The sequence below is a fragment of the Venturia canescens genome, chromosome 9, assembly GCF_019457755.1.
Source record: "Venturia canescens isolate UGA chromosome 9, ASM1945775v1, whole genome shotgun sequence".
NCBI classification, from domain to species: domain Eukaryota; kingdom Metazoa; phylum Arthropoda; class Insecta; order Hymenoptera; family Ichneumonidae; genus Venturia; species Venturia canescens.
The window spans coordinates 6,567,161-6,584,416 of record NC_057429.1 but is presented as its reverse complement, the minus strand read 5'-3'; the positions used below and the strand labels follow the sequence as shown (position 1 = coordinate 6,584,416).

At 34.8% G+C, this 17,256-nt stretch overlaps 2 protein-coding genes across 4 annotated transcripts in view; both read left to right on the top strand.

The window, feature by feature from the left end:
• inaD (inactivation no afterpotential D) overlaps positions 1 to 17,256 on the top strand; it is a 2,962,486-nt gene that overhangs the window by 815,983 nt on the left and 2,129,247 nt on the right. The gene's annotated exons all lie outside the window — the stretch shown is intronic.
• Positions 12,892 to 16,480, top strand: LOC122416420 (S-antigen protein-like). The gene is made up of 6 exons (XM_043429367.1): positions 12,892 to 12,932; positions 13,096 to 13,200; positions 14,849 to 14,920; positions 15,055 to 15,123; positions 15,266 to 15,325; positions 15,566 to 16,480. Exons 1-6 carry the CDS (start codon positions 12,896 to 12,898, stop codon positions 16,342 to 16,344), a joined length of 1,122 nt encoding a protein of 373 aa, XP_043285302.1. The 5' UTR covers positions 12,892 to 12,895; the 3' UTR covers positions 16,345 to 16,480.

Here is a 17,256-nt window from a genome sequence, read left to right as displayed (position 1 = left end):
GAAAATGGTCGAACCAACTTCTACGAGAGCATGTTTCAAACTGAGACCTTGACTTTTGTGAATGGTCATACCGTAACTGAGACATATTGGAAACTGCTTTCTCACAACGAACGCTCGATCCATAATCTCGAATTTAACGTTAGAACGTTCCAACGAGTATTCCAACCCCGATGACAATAAAACCTGAATACTTTCAACATCACCACTTTGAACATCTCGTTTAACGGAAACAATCTTGCAAATTGTACCATTCACGAGACCCAAAGTCACATCAATATTTCGCCGAATCATTATTCGTGCTTCAATCTTCACAATTATGTCTTTAGCCAATCCGGCTGTTTTCGAGCAACCTTCATCATCTGTGCATAAAGCTTTGGTTACTTTTTTTTTAAGATAAGCTGGACAATCTACGGTATCCTGTGCAATGAGATGTATCTCCTCAGAAGATATTCGATTCAACATTGCTGAATTCAGCGCATCACATTGATTTATCTTCGGAAGTAAACATACTGTATCTTGGGAGAGATTACATATGAAATCACATACCTCAGATAAACGACCATCGATACTTTCAGCTTTAAATTGCAGTTTCCGAGACTCCAGAATTTTCGTATCTGATTCTGTAATGGCGCCTACACGGATTCTGGACAACATATCCCTATACATAGTATCGTCTTTCTGGCGCATGTTAATTCTAAGCTCGTCATAGCTGAATAAATCCGCCCACAAATCGAAACATCCGATTGCCCCGATACTTTTTTCAATTTTATCGGTTGACAACTTAACAAACGGCGGATCTTCGTGTACAGGTGGAAGCTGTAACAAATCTCCAAACAGAAGTATATGTTTTTGACCAAACCAACCATTTTCAGAATCTTGAGTATTGAAAATTTCCGTTAACCGTAAATGAATATACATTAGAGTCACGTTGGAAATCATGGATACTTCGTCAATAATAATTAAAGAGACATTTTTTAATTCAGCTCGCAACAATTTAAGAGCCGCATCAGAAAGCTCTTTATACTTAGCTGTATGACCATGTTCGACTGGTAATTGAAGAAAACGATGTACAGTCAAACCATTGATATTGAATGCAGCTATTCCCGTTGGAGCAGTAATTGCGGTATCTTTTTGAAGATGCTTTTTAATCCACATTCGTATAGTTTTTATCAGAAAACTTTTTCCAGTGCCTCCCTCTCCGCTTACATAAAGTCGAAGAATCTCATTAGATGAAGAGACAGCATTTGTGACCCGATCAAAAATACGTTTTTGATCCGAATTTAATTCTCCTACCATCTGTTCAACATTTTCGACCTCGATCATCTTAGCACCATCTTGAAAGTCTTTGACGGCTTCTTCTACTTGAATGGGAATGCATTCCAATACATCATTATTATCTAAAGATTCATCCTTGTTTTCAGGACTATCTTTTAATAATAATCTGTCAACGTCTTCATTGACATAATGTATTGCTTGCTGAATTTCATCTATTTTATCGTGATATCTCAGCGCATCGGCAAGTTCGGTTTGCAATGACGAAAATCCTTCAGCATAAGTATCTTGATTATTTTTAAGATCAGCAATATTTCGCCACGCTTTAAATAATAAAAGCAATGTATAATAGTATCGTTCCGGCTCGGTTTTGACGTTATACATATAATGGTTTATAAGACATGCCCGAGAACGTTTTTTCAAATATGTTGATGGACCGATTTCATAAACCTCCGAATTTTTTTTTGGTTTTATTTTAGTGACATCGTACCATCTGCTAAAATCGTAAAGATTGATAGACTCTAATACTACTGGTCGGTTCGGGTAATATGTGTCGATAACAGATGGATAGAATAAGTCTGTCGATTCGGGATCAAGTAATTCGATATCTTTACGACTTTTCAATTTCCGACTCCTAATAAGATTAACGTCCAACCATCTAATAGTGGTTTTTGGATCAGTCCCGTACAAGGAGTGTCCAAGAATACTATCGGCTGCTTCAAGCGCACCGCATTCACGATGACTCAGTAAACGCATAGCCCAATTCCAAAGACAACTCACTAAAGATTTCGAGGAATTAATAATGTCGAATGGTCCCTGGAAATTGCTTTTTTCCGGTTTTGAAACATATTTCGTTACATACGCCGTTAATACGGTTGATTGTTCACCAATGAATTGAATATCCATATTTCCCTCCCAAGCACAAAGTATAGCTGGATTGTAATCGTTAATGTTAGCTTCAGCCTTACCACGCGGTAGATCGTATAATCGACTTCGTGTTTTAAGTTTTTTCCTACCAGCGATAGAAACGGCAACATCTCGGAGTTGAAAAGTTTGGGTTAAAGGACGCGGATGACCAAATTTGCAGCGTCGAGAAAATCCGGTTTTTGTTTTCTTACTTCGTAAACAGTAACTATTATGAATATGCTTCTGATGAGCGTTAACCCGTCGATATAGATCAGGTGAAATATTTATATCAGGCATTCTACACGTGACGTATTTCATTATGAATGAAGTGATTTCATTACGTGATGACTTACCAATAACCGGAGCGTCCTTAACCCAAAGCAATAAGTGAAAATGTGGTGCGCCCCTTGTTTGATATTCGAGACGCCAAAAATAATGTTCAACTCTACCCAAAGGATCGGCGGATGAAGTAATAAAATCTAGCATGCCTTTGAATTTAATATTCATAAACCGTGACGTCGATATTGAATCGTTAACAATAAGCTCCATCGGAGTAACCTTTGAATTATCCGGAATATCATTTATTTCACGGAGATATTCGACTAAATCGTCCCATAGCCATTCACTTGGACTGATGGTCAAAAACCAAGTGGCAGGGCCATATTCGCGCGTCATGGCTTTTAAATTACTTCTCGGTATTCTCCAAAATTGTTCGGTATTACGCAACCTAGAATATATTGAATTCAAGTTAGACTCAAGTTGATCCTTAGACAGTTGATCCAAATAACTAGCTGCCGTATACTTCACTTTGGGGTTCGTAACATTCAGTTTGTGAAATATTCCAGCATTAAGCTGTCGTTTGTAGTTATCGTTTAAAGCATAAAAAAGGTATTGAACATCTTGCCGATATTGACGATGCTTAGACATAAACCGAGATTTCCAATACTCAAAATGTGTAAGACGTACAAGTCTTTTATGATTTTGACCATTTGTCCCATAAGGATGTAAATGAGGAAAACATTGACAATCCAAATCAGGAAGTCGCTTGTCCAAAGGAAGTTCGTTAACTTTCAACATTTGATAAAGATCTGTTGCAGATTTATTGATCCTTTTCTCGTGTATTGGACAAATAGTAAAAGGATGATAAAAACTGTCAGATTGTGACTTTTGAGTTAATATAGCTGCTTTCTGTTCGTTTTGTTTCAAATCGGTGCTTAATTCTTGCGTCTCATTTACTAGGTTTTTCTTATTTTTATCTGAATCAATACTTTTGTTTTGCTCATCATTCTGAACAGAAGAATTTACTGTACATTCTTCTTGAAACTCGATATCGCAGATATCTTTCGATAATAAATGGTCAGCGAACATTGGTAATTTTATTCTCGAATAAAGAGGATTATTCTCCTTTAACCATCGTAACGCTTTCAATATTTTGTGTTTATCTACCAATCGTTCCCATACTATTTTAGATTTTGTTGGAATACCACGAACTAATATATATAGCTCGTGATTGAGATTAATGGGTTCGGTGTCTGGACAAATCTTTTTTAACGTTTCCTCCAGTGGTAAAGGCAAAATGAAATTATTACCGACAGCTTTTGGAATCATATGCTTCTGTGGTAACTTCTTGTTCATAACAGTACCTAATCTTTGAACGACTTGAAAAGCTTTAGCTCGTTGTATCAATATTTTCTCAAACATGTTGAGCTCCGATATGACTGGCAATGCTTTAGGACTGTCGAGACTGTTGAGAATGCAAGTAGGAGGTATTATATCTGCCTTCAATTTCGCGTCGCAACCACGGCATATATAATTGTCTTCCTCAACTGTTCCACATTTACTAAGAAATACCAACAAATGATCCCAAATTTTACCATATTTTGACACCTTTGACATTTGTATGTTCAATACCGTGGCTTTGATACAAAGCTTTTCACATGATACACATGCATATCGTGGTAAATCCATAGTACGCTTGGCCAAAGCTTTGAATGCTGACTTATATTGAGACCTTATCTCAGTTTCATTGAGATTAATTTCTGCAGCATCCGCATTTAAACATTGTGCTTTCTTTTCAGCTTGATCTGATATTTCTCGTAACGACTCAACGTCACTGCTATTCAATTTTGCATCCAAATCAAGTAATTTTTCATGGAAACATACGAGATGGTGCACTAATCGTTTGATACGTCGTATAGTCGGAAAATGTGGAGATAATATTTGTATTGATAAAAACTTTGAAGAACAAGTTTTTGGATTAATGTAACAGCCATGGGAATGACCTAGTTTTTCGTGGATAGTTCTATTGGAACATATCCGATCACGTTTAATAAACTCAACAATTCTGGATAATCTACATGTAGTCAATTTTTGATAAAAAACTTTCAAATTATTTATCATTTCAGTACTACAATCATTCGTTCTACATAAATGACTACAGTTCCACGATCTGTGTGATTTATTTTTCCCTTTAATCAGAGGTAACACGTTAATAGCCTTACCTTCGGAATTCATAATAATAGGCTCTGATTGCTTCAAAGGATTATAAGAAGTTTCTGCGAAGTAAGCCTCTGATGAAGCACTGTGCATCCTTTGACCGCACAATATTTGTATGTATTCTTCGTCGTTTGACAGCGGGCAATTGACAGCACGTGTAAGACACACCTCGGCTTTTTCTCTAACAGATTGAAGCGTTTTATTCATTGTAGTGATTAATGTTTGCCTGGTGACGAAGGACCATCTAACTATTCGCTCAGCCTCAAGTCGGCAATCCACGGGTGACTGCAAGTCCAACTTTCTGGCAACGTTTTGAATATACCTCTCCTTCGTAAACTTTATCCCGATACTGCGATTTTCTCGAATGAATTTGCAATACTTTTTAACAATCGTTGTTGCCGTCCGCAATTGGACGTTGCGCTCAATAGACTCAGGGTTTTTTCTGATTCGACCTACGCTCGTTATTACCTTATTGTTTATTCTGTAATTGCAAATCAAATTTCTTTTACGATTGGACTTTTTATGTATCAATGGGATTTTCGGTTTCACTGCGGTCCGAATTTCAAGGCCTGTAACAGGAACTTTATCTGGCAAGGATTTAGATATATGCAATTTATCTAGCATGATTTCTTCGTATAATTTATCGGTAAAAATGTGATTTAACGGCACTTTATTTTGTTCATATTTACGAGATTTAAAAAGTTTTATTTTTTCTTTCTCTTCAATATCTGACGATATTAATTTCATTGAATGTATCAAATTTTCACCACTGTCAAAGCTGTGGAAATCGTCAGTATCTATATCCATTAGAAGACTATTTTTTTCATTCAATATCTGATCCATTACGCATTGAGGTTTCCTTACAGCGTTATTTTCAATTGCCAAATACGGAAAATGTTCCATTTTCCTCAACTTGCGAATTTTTATGAAATGTTCGCGCATTCTAGCACTATCATATCTCACGGATTCTGGGTTGATTCCGTAGAATATTGATGTTGCAAACGCCATGGAAAACAATCCGCAATCGCGACCATTTTGCTGTAGATCGACCGTTGGAAACAAAATTGTGCCAATTGTATCCAAATCATAAAAAGGAAATAACGCTTTTAAATATTCTTTGTGATATCTGTGCAATATTTTAGAGCCAATGGAGTCATAAATGTATATTTTGTTTGAATCATAATAGCTACAAACCCAATGTCCACCAACATGGGTTTCGCGATCCTTAACAAATAATTCGGCACAGCTGAACAGAATTTGGATATGTTTTTTGTTCTGTGAAACAGGCTCTATACTTTGGGGAACATAAAGTTTCCACGGTGGCCTTTGCTCAAATTGTGAATTAGACGCTATTCGTAATAAATTTCCGAATTCGTCAATGTGATCATCATTGAGCAGATCACCATCAACAATCAAACGGGTTTGACGAGCATCGAAAGATTCTTCATTATTATTCGGAGGTGTTATAGCCTCGTCATCAATAACGATTACTTTATCAGTATCATTTATTAAAAAATTTTGAGACACTGTTACTTGTTGCATCTGCAATTTTCGTTTAGCTCTATATAGGGCTTTTCTTGCGGTTTCTTTTTCTCTTTTTCTAATTACTTCTTCGGACTGCATCAATCTAGATTTTTCTGAGATATTGACGACTTGAAGGCTACCATCGTTAACTGAATCGAGGACAATGCACGATTGTTTCTTTTTCAGTTTGCATTTTCGTTTTCTCAAATTAGCCTGGCGTTTTTTTTGTACCAACTCAAGAGACGGTATAATAGCTATATTGGTTTCATCAACTGGAAAGTGTTCAATTTTCCGCGACTGAAATATTTTCAATAGATGTGTGCGCAAACCTGGTTTATAATATCGAACGTTTTCTGGTTTCAACCCATACAAAATTGATATAGCAAATGCTATTGAGTAAAGTGCGCAGTCATTGTTATTTGGTTGTTTATCAACCGATGGAAACATAACTGAATTACTTTTTTCGAAATTGTAAAATGGAAATAATTGTTTTAAATAAGTCTTATGATCACTATGAAGTGTTTTGGCCCCACTAGAATTGTAGATATAAATTTTCTTTGTATTATAATAACTACAAACCCAATGGCCACCTTGAGGTTCTTTTCCGTCTGCTCGAATCAATTTATTGCAACTGTACAATATTTGAATGTGATCTTTTTCGGGCATAACTGGTGTTATTGCATCCGGAAAATAGAGACCAATCTGAGGCCGCATTTCAAACATCGAATTAGATGATCTTTTCAATAATTTAGCAAATTCTTCGATGTGCTCATCATCTAACCATTCCCCTTCAGCTATGCTGCGGTTTAGACCAGCATAATACTCGTTTAGCGTTTCAATCATTTCAATTCTTTTTTAATCAAAAAATATTTTGAATAATGATAATAATAGTCAACAGGCGCTCAAAAGCGTTATAAGCATAGAAAAATGTTACGTAAAGGTTTGCGCTCTTAGCGACAATGGTTGCGCTCTTAGCGAAAATAGTTGCGCTCTTAGCGACAATAGTTGCGCTCTTAGCGACAATAGTTGCCCTCTTAATGGCAATGGTTGCACTCTAAGCGACAGTCGTTGCGCTCTAAGCGACAATATCGTGCAATACCGTGTCACAACTTTAGCATAGGTCAACAAAAAAAATATTGACGATTCTTATTGTAAAAGTTATGGACTAATGAGGGATAAGATGGAAAGGAGATAACTAAAATAAAGAAGAAAACAAAAAAGAAATGGGAAAAATAATAATTTGATGAAACGACAATGAGGACACCTGTAAAGTAAAAAAAATTAACTAGAATAAAAAAAGAACACAGAAATTCAATAGAAAAAACTGTAAATTGAAAATTAGTTTGATTATTTCGATTCAAAAAACTTAAAAGTTCCCGATTGAAGGACTTAAAAGACATTTCAGGAAAAGAAATTTTAAGTTCAAAAAGGCACGAATGCAACCAGATTGTAATCAAGAGATTCGGTAGAGTCTTGAGTTGACAGCCCTGTCAGCCGCTGGTCTAATAAACGTCATTTCATAAACGTTCTTTTTTTGGCTTTGTTAAATTTCCTTTTCAGTTAAACGACATCTTCAGATACAATTTTTGTTCTCAATTTCGCTTTTCGGAACTATTAAACATCACAGGATATTTTAAGAGTAATTGAATTGGTATTAAAAAAAAAATTCCAACATTTTTTAATCAATTTTCAAATAGAACCTTAATTATTGTCATAACTCGAAAGCGATGGGAATTTTGATGAAATTTAAGCGGAGATTGTCATAACTCGAAAGCGATGGGGATTTTGATGAAATTTAAGCGGAGAAAAATTCTACTTTTTCATTTCTAACTGATTCGAATTTTATCAGATTTTTTCAATAAGGTTTCTAAGACACTCTAGATATTATTCTAACACGACTTCATAATCAACGTTAAACCCGGGTGGATACATCAACATTTAAAGTAAATATTTGAGAATAAAAATATCTAATAAAGTTCGAATAAGTTGAAAATGAAAAAGTAAAACTTTTCTCTACTTAAATTTTATCAAAATCTCCATCGCTTTCGAGTTCCAATGTACTTGTGGTTCAATATACTTTTCGATAATATATCTATCGCGTTTTAACACCGTTTTTACACTATCGGGCTTTACAGGACAAAAGCACCGTGTGAACATAATCTATAAATATTATCTCTAAATAGAATAATAAGAATAGAATTCTTAAAACGTTGAAACACCTAAAATAAGGAGATCGGTTTGTTATTCCGGGTATTAAGTACCGGTTACACGTATTTTAACACCGGTTTACACTGCACCGAGTGTTATTGAACCGGAATAAAAGCGTCATGTAAACATATTCTATGAAAGTGTGCGGCAGAGCTCGCGCTAGATTATCTGTACACGCTGTTTTTTAGTTTGAATACTTGTCGAGCTGCTACCGTGTCTCTTATATTAATATGATATATATCGATCGTACACAACCACGCCTTGGCATGAAAATGAGCGAAATAAGGAGAAAGAAAGAGAGACAACTAGATTTTAAAAATGGAACATTTTTTTCAACTATGTGAATTATTTAAATGAGTGGATTGTACTATATGAATTTATATGAATTTATAATACTTTCAATTTACATAATTTTTCAAATTGTTTTTCGATCAAACGAAAATGTATGTCGTCCATATTTTTCACGACGATACAATCATTCAGAAATATTTTAAAATCACTTACTGGATATGAAGTGTTATTCATTCAATATTACTATGGTCTTGCTTCGATGTTTTCAGCAACACACTAATTATCCAGTCCACCTGATAAAATATTTAATACATAATAATTTCAATCCGAGTACTAATTTACACGTGTATTAATCACTGTAATATTAAAATAAAAAAGGAAAAAAGTTTATAATAATAAAAGTGTCTTTCACGAAATCTAAAAAGAAAGAAAAACGTGAATTAGGACAAAAGAGAAAAATCCATCTGCAATATAGTGATTTTAAATTTAAAAAATTGATTCTATCGGAAACTTGATGAAAAACTTCTAAAAGTACTCTCCGACGAGTTTTTACTTTCTCAGTCCTTTAATTCCTCAATACTGGCCAGCAGACTAATACAAATTCAAATCAATGCTGGGAGATAAATGGCACAGTTGATTATTTTTCCATAGCCGAGGCTATTGTTATAATGAAAGGAATGACCGTTTAACGAATCACACAGGTTAGATACTACTGTCGAGTGATGCAATGTCGAGTTAACAGCCTTGTAAAAAATGATGGACAATGGAAAAGTACAAGTAAAAATGAGACTTCTAATCTCATGAATAGTCTATCTGTTTTATGATTGTTTGTTTAAAATTAAAAAATTTTGCTCCAAGCAACAATAGTGAAAAAATTATCTTGAAAATAAAGTACTATGCCAATGAATTACTTGTTATGGATGGAATAAACTTATTGCTCCAACTTCCATTTCAAATATTCTTACTTGTAACGTTGATCGGTTTATTATTTTTTGGTGAACATTTTTTAATCAATTCCATAATTCCAATGAATGAAATATGAGAAAAAAAATCAACTGACATGAAAAAGGAGATTGGAGGACCAAACTATCGATCGAATCATCGACTTAATTTGGATTTTTGTAACTGAATTCGAGCTTTATGAGCATTTCCATGATTGCAAAATAGGAGCTCGAATTCCGATGAAATGCATTTAAAAACAGGCAATCTTGTTCTTCTATCAGAAAGAAAATTCTATAATCAAAATTATGTCAAGACAAAATATTAAATGGGTATGTTAATGTAGTAGGTAATTGAATAAAAATTCTATGAATAAATATTGGGTGAGACATAATTTAAAATCATTTTTGTTCAATATATTTCTATGCGTCTTGATTTTTATGCAGCTAATGAATACCACATCGGCGCGCCAAACCCGACTAAGAGAAGCGATGTAATTAAAAAATTATGTGGTTTAAGATAAATGTCAAGAGAGAAGAAAGTTTTAAATTTTGACTTAGCACTAACTGACATTGAAAACTTTGTTTTTCAAATGTTTTTGTAGATTAGAAAAAAAAATTGTAGTTCTCAACTACAAATTAAAACTTATTCTCGGTTTAAATTTTATCCCAAAATCCATAATTCTCAAGTTACACCGCTTTTCTCTGTCGGAACCTCACGAAAATTATCGAAAAGAGGACAAAACATTTCAAAATAATTACAGCAAGTGTATTATATAAAACCTACTACATTTTTGTACTCTTGCCTTTCCCCTTGAACACCTAAAATTTTGAGATACACGACAATTTCTGAAACTCCTTGTTTTTAGCCAAAATCAAAATAACTTTGCAAAAAAAAATCGTACTCTATCTTTCAAAAAACAAGAATGAAACTTCTGCCAGAAAATGGGAAGAGAATTTGCACTAATTAAAGCCAGTTTACGAAGGCCAAAAATTTGTCGAAAAATGACTCCGGTCTCATGCGCGTATCAGTTCAAAAAATTCGTAAAAAATTGTACGAGGTGAGAAAGGAAATCTTAATTTGTCCACTTCAAAATTACGTTAATTAAATCAAAATTTTATATTGTAGATTTTCGATTGAACTATCAAACTTTTACTTTGAATACATTTTTCCTCCAATGCGGTCATATACTATTCATCAAAAATATTCTTTATTTCATCATTTGGTATCGGCCAGTAATTATCTGGCATAGCTAAGTTCATCTTTCCTCATCGGCCAGTGGATGAGTGAGACAGCGACAGTTGGTCTCCCGCTTTACGTACAGCCGCGCGAGAGAGAAAGCAATAGTTTCTCCGCTTACGCGCCATGAAAACGCATGAAAACCAGCAATAACCGCTCCACTTTAACGTGCCGTGAGAAGAAGAAACAATAGCTGTAGTTTTCAGTATCAATTTTTAGTTTATATATTTGAATTATTCTAATATAAATATTAAATTGTTGAATGAAAATATTGAAATTTGTCAAATCTTTTTTCATCAACCTCGCATAGCGATTAATGCAATAAATAAATGAAAATGCACATAGAGCTCATTCAACCTCCAGAAACGAGGTATTTGGAAACCAATTTTTTCACGAAATTTCTGATGTCTCTACGTTTAATCTGAAGGAACGATGAGCGAAATAGAAATAATGATAGGTCTCATGTTAAAACGAAGATCGATTTTTTTTCAATTTTGCAGCGGTTACATTTAAAACCAACGACATCATTTGCGAAATTAAAACATTTACAATTTTTGAGGAGCTATGAAACTTCTGATGCGAATTGAAATATTTTCTGGTGATTCGACAATTTTGGCCAGTAGTGTATACAAAAAATAAATAATTCGAATCGAAAGAAAGAGAAGAAAAAAGGAACAAGCGATATTTCATCCTCACAATTATTTAATATTATATACGTCAATGAAGGCCTCAATTTCTTTGAATATTCAAATTATTTTCTTGAAAGAAGACTGTAGTTTTTTTTCTACAGCAATAGAATTATTAAATTTATCGCTAAATAAAACTACTTACAGAATATAGAGTATCAACAACGTATGCATATGTAGTATATCAGTCGACACCAAAATTGCTTCTTATCCACACCAATTAATTCAGCACACTACTTGTTTTTTACCCACATGAACGTAATCGACACTTTTATTATTTTTTGTTCATACAACCACTTAATTAGTTGATGCACAATAATGTCAACAAATAAATAAGAACACTACATTGAACGCTTATTGATTTCGAGAGTACTGTGTCTACGGAAAATTGAGAAGGTATGAAGATAACGGAGAAACGCAAATAAAAGAAACATCTACGAAATTCTCTCGTTCTGTGAGCATTTCTTCCCCTTATTTGTCGTTCACTACCTCTTTTCTTGCTCGCTTCTAGTGTTTACAACAAACCACGGAGATGGGGAGAGGAGACATTATTTCTGGCACGAGGATTAGTTTGGTCGTACCAACTCTCACACAAATATACATACAATAAACCTCCGGCATGTTATACAGTAATAGAAGTGTTCTTAGCGCAATCCCCGCCGGCCACCGTTTTACCCCTACTACTCAACCACCTTTGCACCATTTATGGTCATTTTTATTACCCGATTCGATGAAACAAATAAATAATTATTGATGACTCCATAATCTATCAATAAAAATCAGTCATGAATGAAAATAAATACATTTTATTGCAAATCATGAGGATCAATTTAAACATGTCAGAGCGTGTGTGTGTGGTTGCGTAAAACAGGTGTGATAAGAGCTGTGGAATAATTACTCGTGCGTACACGGTGTTTTGGTAAAGGTCAGTATGCACACGTGTTCGACAACCAATCCAAGCCTTCATTACTAGTAGCATGACTAGCATGTGCTCGATAACCAATCCAGAACATCCTTATTTAATTTCTCCTTTTCTCGTTCTCTCTCATTCTTACAGTTCTTGCCGAAATACGAGAATGAAAATACTACGTTATTCATTATCACGTATAACAACGTGCGCCACGACCAATAGGAAGTGCTTTTTTTTTCTATACAAAGGCGAAACCGCGTGCTTGACTTCAACGTGAACTGCTCAGTAAAGTTCTAGTAGTGCTGCTGAAAGGACGCAAAACTGTAGTAAGTACATTTGCCGAATTTTATTAGTTCTTGATAAATGAAATATTATTTGTTTTTTCATTTTATTTATATAATTTGTAAATTTGTATGTTTCAGAAATGGAAAATTCGAAAGAAAACTTAAACAAACCGAACGGTAAGTGAAAAAATTGAATGATCGTTGTTGAACCGCTACTGCGTCTCTTGATAAAGGCGGTCATATTTGGTCATTCGCTAAACCTTAATTATCAAGAAACACAGTGTTTTGATACATAGTTTTCATTCTTGGCATCGAATACAAAATTTTTTTCATTTTGCAGAAATGGCCGTCGACAAGGAATTGGAGGCTATCGACGAGGAGCTAAAAGCTCTCGTTGATAGCCAGATGGATCTGGGGCCTCTATTCGGCGAGGAAGACCTGAATAGTGAGTACATCGCAAATTAAAAAAAAAAACTCTATTGATCTGTCGCACTTTTATATACGTGAAATGCCGATTTCACAACGTCATAAACTACGTCTACATGGTGCTCTTATTCCGGTTTGTATATAGTACAGACGGGTATATTTATATATATACATGAATATAGATATACAAATACATATCTATCGGTATATAAAAATATATCCGTCTGTATATACAAAACCGGGATAAAAGCGCCGTATAAACGTAGTCGATAATGTCAAAAGCAGCATTTTGCGGATAATAAGAGTGCGGCAGGTACGTTATTTGTATATATTTTAAATATATTTACACAATATTTCAATTCGACACATTTAATTTTCGATTCAATATTCATATCATGCAGGAAACATTTTGTTTCCAAATTTTTGAAGAATGAATCTTTGTACAGAATATTTTTAAAAAATTTGCATTATATTATATGAAATATATTGAAACGAATATCGTAGATAAGTATATTTGTTTAAATGAATATATTTAAAAGAAACAATGAAACTTTGATGTATGACCTGTTGTATTGTTATAGATTATAGATTACGTTTACACGGCGCGTTTATTCCCATTTAGTACCAGTCAATATAGTAAAAACCGGTGTTATGCGTATAAATGGTACTTAACATCTGAAATCATTATACCGGTTAGTTATCCCGGGTTTTAAGTACCGTTTACATGCATTTTAACACATGGTTTTGTTACATCGGGTGTTAATAAATCAGAATTAAGGTAACGTGCATACTGTACTGCATGCTAGTCAAATGAGTGCCAAATTTTCAAAACGCTTTTAGACTGGAATTGTATTACAGCATATCTTATTAATATGTAAAAATATTAAAAATGATAGTTTTGCAAAATTATCAACTGATAAATGCAAATTTCTACGATGACAGATTTTCACTAGTATTTTTCAAAGAATTATCTGCATTCTTTGACCGATTTTATTGCACTGAGTCTTATTTCGTTCCTTAACTGATCTTTTACGAATTCACCATGTAGTTTTTTTTTCAACTTAATCGTTTCACTGTTGAAGCTAATTGTTCATTAAGCGAAAAAACGTTATCATTAATAATTTCTGAAGGAATGAATTGAAAAAAAAATCTACGTGGTGAATTCATAGAGGATCAGTTGAGAAACAAAATCAAACTTGTGGCAATAAAATCGACGATAAAAAATACAGATAAATCATTCTTTGAAAAATACTAGTGAAAATGTGTCATCGTGGAAATTTGCATTTATCAGTTGATGGTTTTGCAAAACTATTGGTTTTAATATTTTTACATGTTAATAATAAATGCTGTAATACAAATCCACTAACAATACATTTAATTGGTACGTTAAACTTGGTCTAAAAAAAGCGTTTTTAAAATTTACCACTCATTTGACTAGCATGCAGTATAGTAGTTACCTTAAAGCGCCGTGTAAACGTCGCCTATAACAAAAATACAACAGGTCATACATCAAAGTTTCATTGCATTTTTTTTTTTATACCCAACTGTTTTCATTTCGAATCATCGAAAGACTAAAAAAACGACCGATTTCAATCGTTTCTGTAGTCGTTTTGACCGAAATCCTGGTCGTAAAATCCGCTTGGGGCTTATATTATATTTTGTTACAGATATTGGCAACAATAATCCGTTGCAATCAGGGCGGAATTCTCGCGCGAGCTCGGATCGGAACAACATAAATGGTAAGTACTCCGTAAACAGATCATTTTTTTTGTAACGAAACCGGCATTTCACATATATAATAGTGCGACAGGTTATATTAAAGTCTTAGTATTTTTAAACTGTTGCTTTAACTTCATATTATATTTTGTTACAGATGAAAGCAACAAACCGCCGAACCCAGGTCAGAGTTCCCATCCAAACTCGGATCGAAACAACAGGAATAGTAAGTACTTCGTAAAGTAAGATTTGTTTTGTGACGTTATAAAACCGGCGTTTTGCGTATATAAGAGTGCGACAGCTCATACATTAAAAAAAGTGGCATTTTTTAATCGCTACTTAATTATTCTTTATTTATTTTGTTACAGATTCGCCGCAACCAGGAGGAAGTCGCCGGTTTTCTCATGTTGATGAAATCAAAATACAAAGTAAGTAATGACAGGAAGAAAAGGAAGAAAACGAAAAAAATCTGTACGAAAAATAAAAGTTTTGACGTCATAAAACCAACATATTCGCGTTTAGTAGAGTTCGACAGGCCTCGCGCTGGCTGTTTCTTTTATTTGCCGTTGAGACGCTGCCACGTCTCTTGATAAGTAATAGAGTGCGACAAATCTCACGTTATCTATTATTTATTTAATTCTTTTTAAATTACTTTTTTTTCGTTACAGAAAAATGGCGCCGCGGAAATAGGGCCGGACGTCGCATCCAGGAATTAAAAAAATTGAGATGCGAAGTGGAGATGATACTCCAAGCGTCCGACCTCCGATACGGATGTCGGCGAGATTGGTGGGGCAACGCCCGAATGAGCGGTCACGGAAGGAGAGGAGGTCGAGGCCGAGAAAATAACGGTGGAAGAAGACAAGGAAATGACGATGAAAGAGGACGAAGAAATGACGGTGGAAGAGGACGAGGAGATGATGGTGAAAGAGAACGAGAAGATGACGGTAGAGAAAGACGCGGAGATTACGGTGGAAGAGGACGAAGAGATGATGGTGTAAGAGGACGAGGAGATGACGGTGGAAGAGGACGAGTAGATGACGGTGAAAGAGGACGAGGAGATGACGGTGGAAGAGGACGAGGAGATGACGGTGGAAGAGGACGAAGAGATGACGGTGGAAGAGGACGGGGAGATGACGGTGAAAGAGGACGAGGAGATGATGGTGGAAGAGGACGAGGAGATGACGGTAGAGGAGGTCGAGGAGATGATAGTAGAGGAGGACAAAGAGACCACGGTGGAAGAGGACGAGGAGATGACGGTGGAAGAGGACGAGTAGATGATGGTGAAAGAGGACGAGGAGATGACGGTGGAAGAGGACGAGGAGATGACGGTGGAAGAGGACGAGGAGATGACGGTGGAAGAGGACGAGGAGATGACGGTGGAAGAGGACGAGGAGATGACGATGGAAGAGGACCAAGAGATGACGGTGAAAGAGGACGAGGAAAATAAGAAAAAGAATCTTTATAAAAACACATTATCAATTAAACAAAACTTTATTAAAAAAAGAAAATTATTGTTACATTTATTATCTCAAATATTGAACACAATAAAATACTCTTGAAAATAAAAAACTTTGAAACATTGATTTGATGTATATTTCATTGTATTGTGCTTGTCCACTCGTCTATATAATTCATTCGCTCGTTTATTTAAAGATTTAGGCACTCGCTCATTCGGTCTCAAACTCATTCAATCTATCACACGCTTGCATATCAATAATAACGCTCTTTCATACACTTTCTAACTTGCTCATTCATTCTCTTATTAAATTGCTCGTGTACGTAATATTCTAAAAAACAGGCACTCATAAGATCATACATGGCAAGTAGGCCTCGAAAACGCTCCTCCCGTGATGGACTGCCTCTTGACGAAGTGAACACAAATTTTGGGACCCAATCACATGTCGCTGGAAGATCATCTCGAACATTCTTAAATGAGAAAAAAAAGAATTGTAGTTAGAACTGTTTCAGACAACTTTTGAATTAAAAAAGAAAATACCAGAATTCACCCAATGTTATATAAAAATATATTGAAAATGGCTGTTGCTTATATCCAATTTTTTAAATGAACAGCTTTGATATCTCTTATTCTTCATCATTATTTCATATATGCTTCATCATTGAAAGATTTATTCGCTGCTTCGCTCAATTGCTCCTTGATCCTTGACACTGTCGGATCATTTTATTTTCATAACGGCAACAAAACTCTGTATCCGCAGTCATTTCTGACTTGCTATACTAATCGATACAATTTATTCAGAGCCGGTATGGAAAACAAGAAGGAGGAAAAAAAAAGGGTGAAATAATATAATAGTTGTGATTATTTTATACCTAAAGTTCCTAAAAGGAGCCTGCAGACTGA

Coding starts and splice junctions, on each gene's coding strand:
- LOC122416420 (XM_043429367.1), top strand. CDS start 12,896: ATGGAAAATTCGAAAGAAAACTTAAACAAACCGAACG. Junction 13,201..14,848: donor CGGCGAGGAAGACCTGAATA/GTGAGTACATCG, acceptor ATTTTGTTACAG/ATATTGGCAACAATAATCCG. Junction 15,124..15,265: donor GGATCGAAACAACAGGAATA/GTAAGTACTTCG, acceptor ATTTTGTTACAG/ATTCGCCGCAACCAGGAGGA.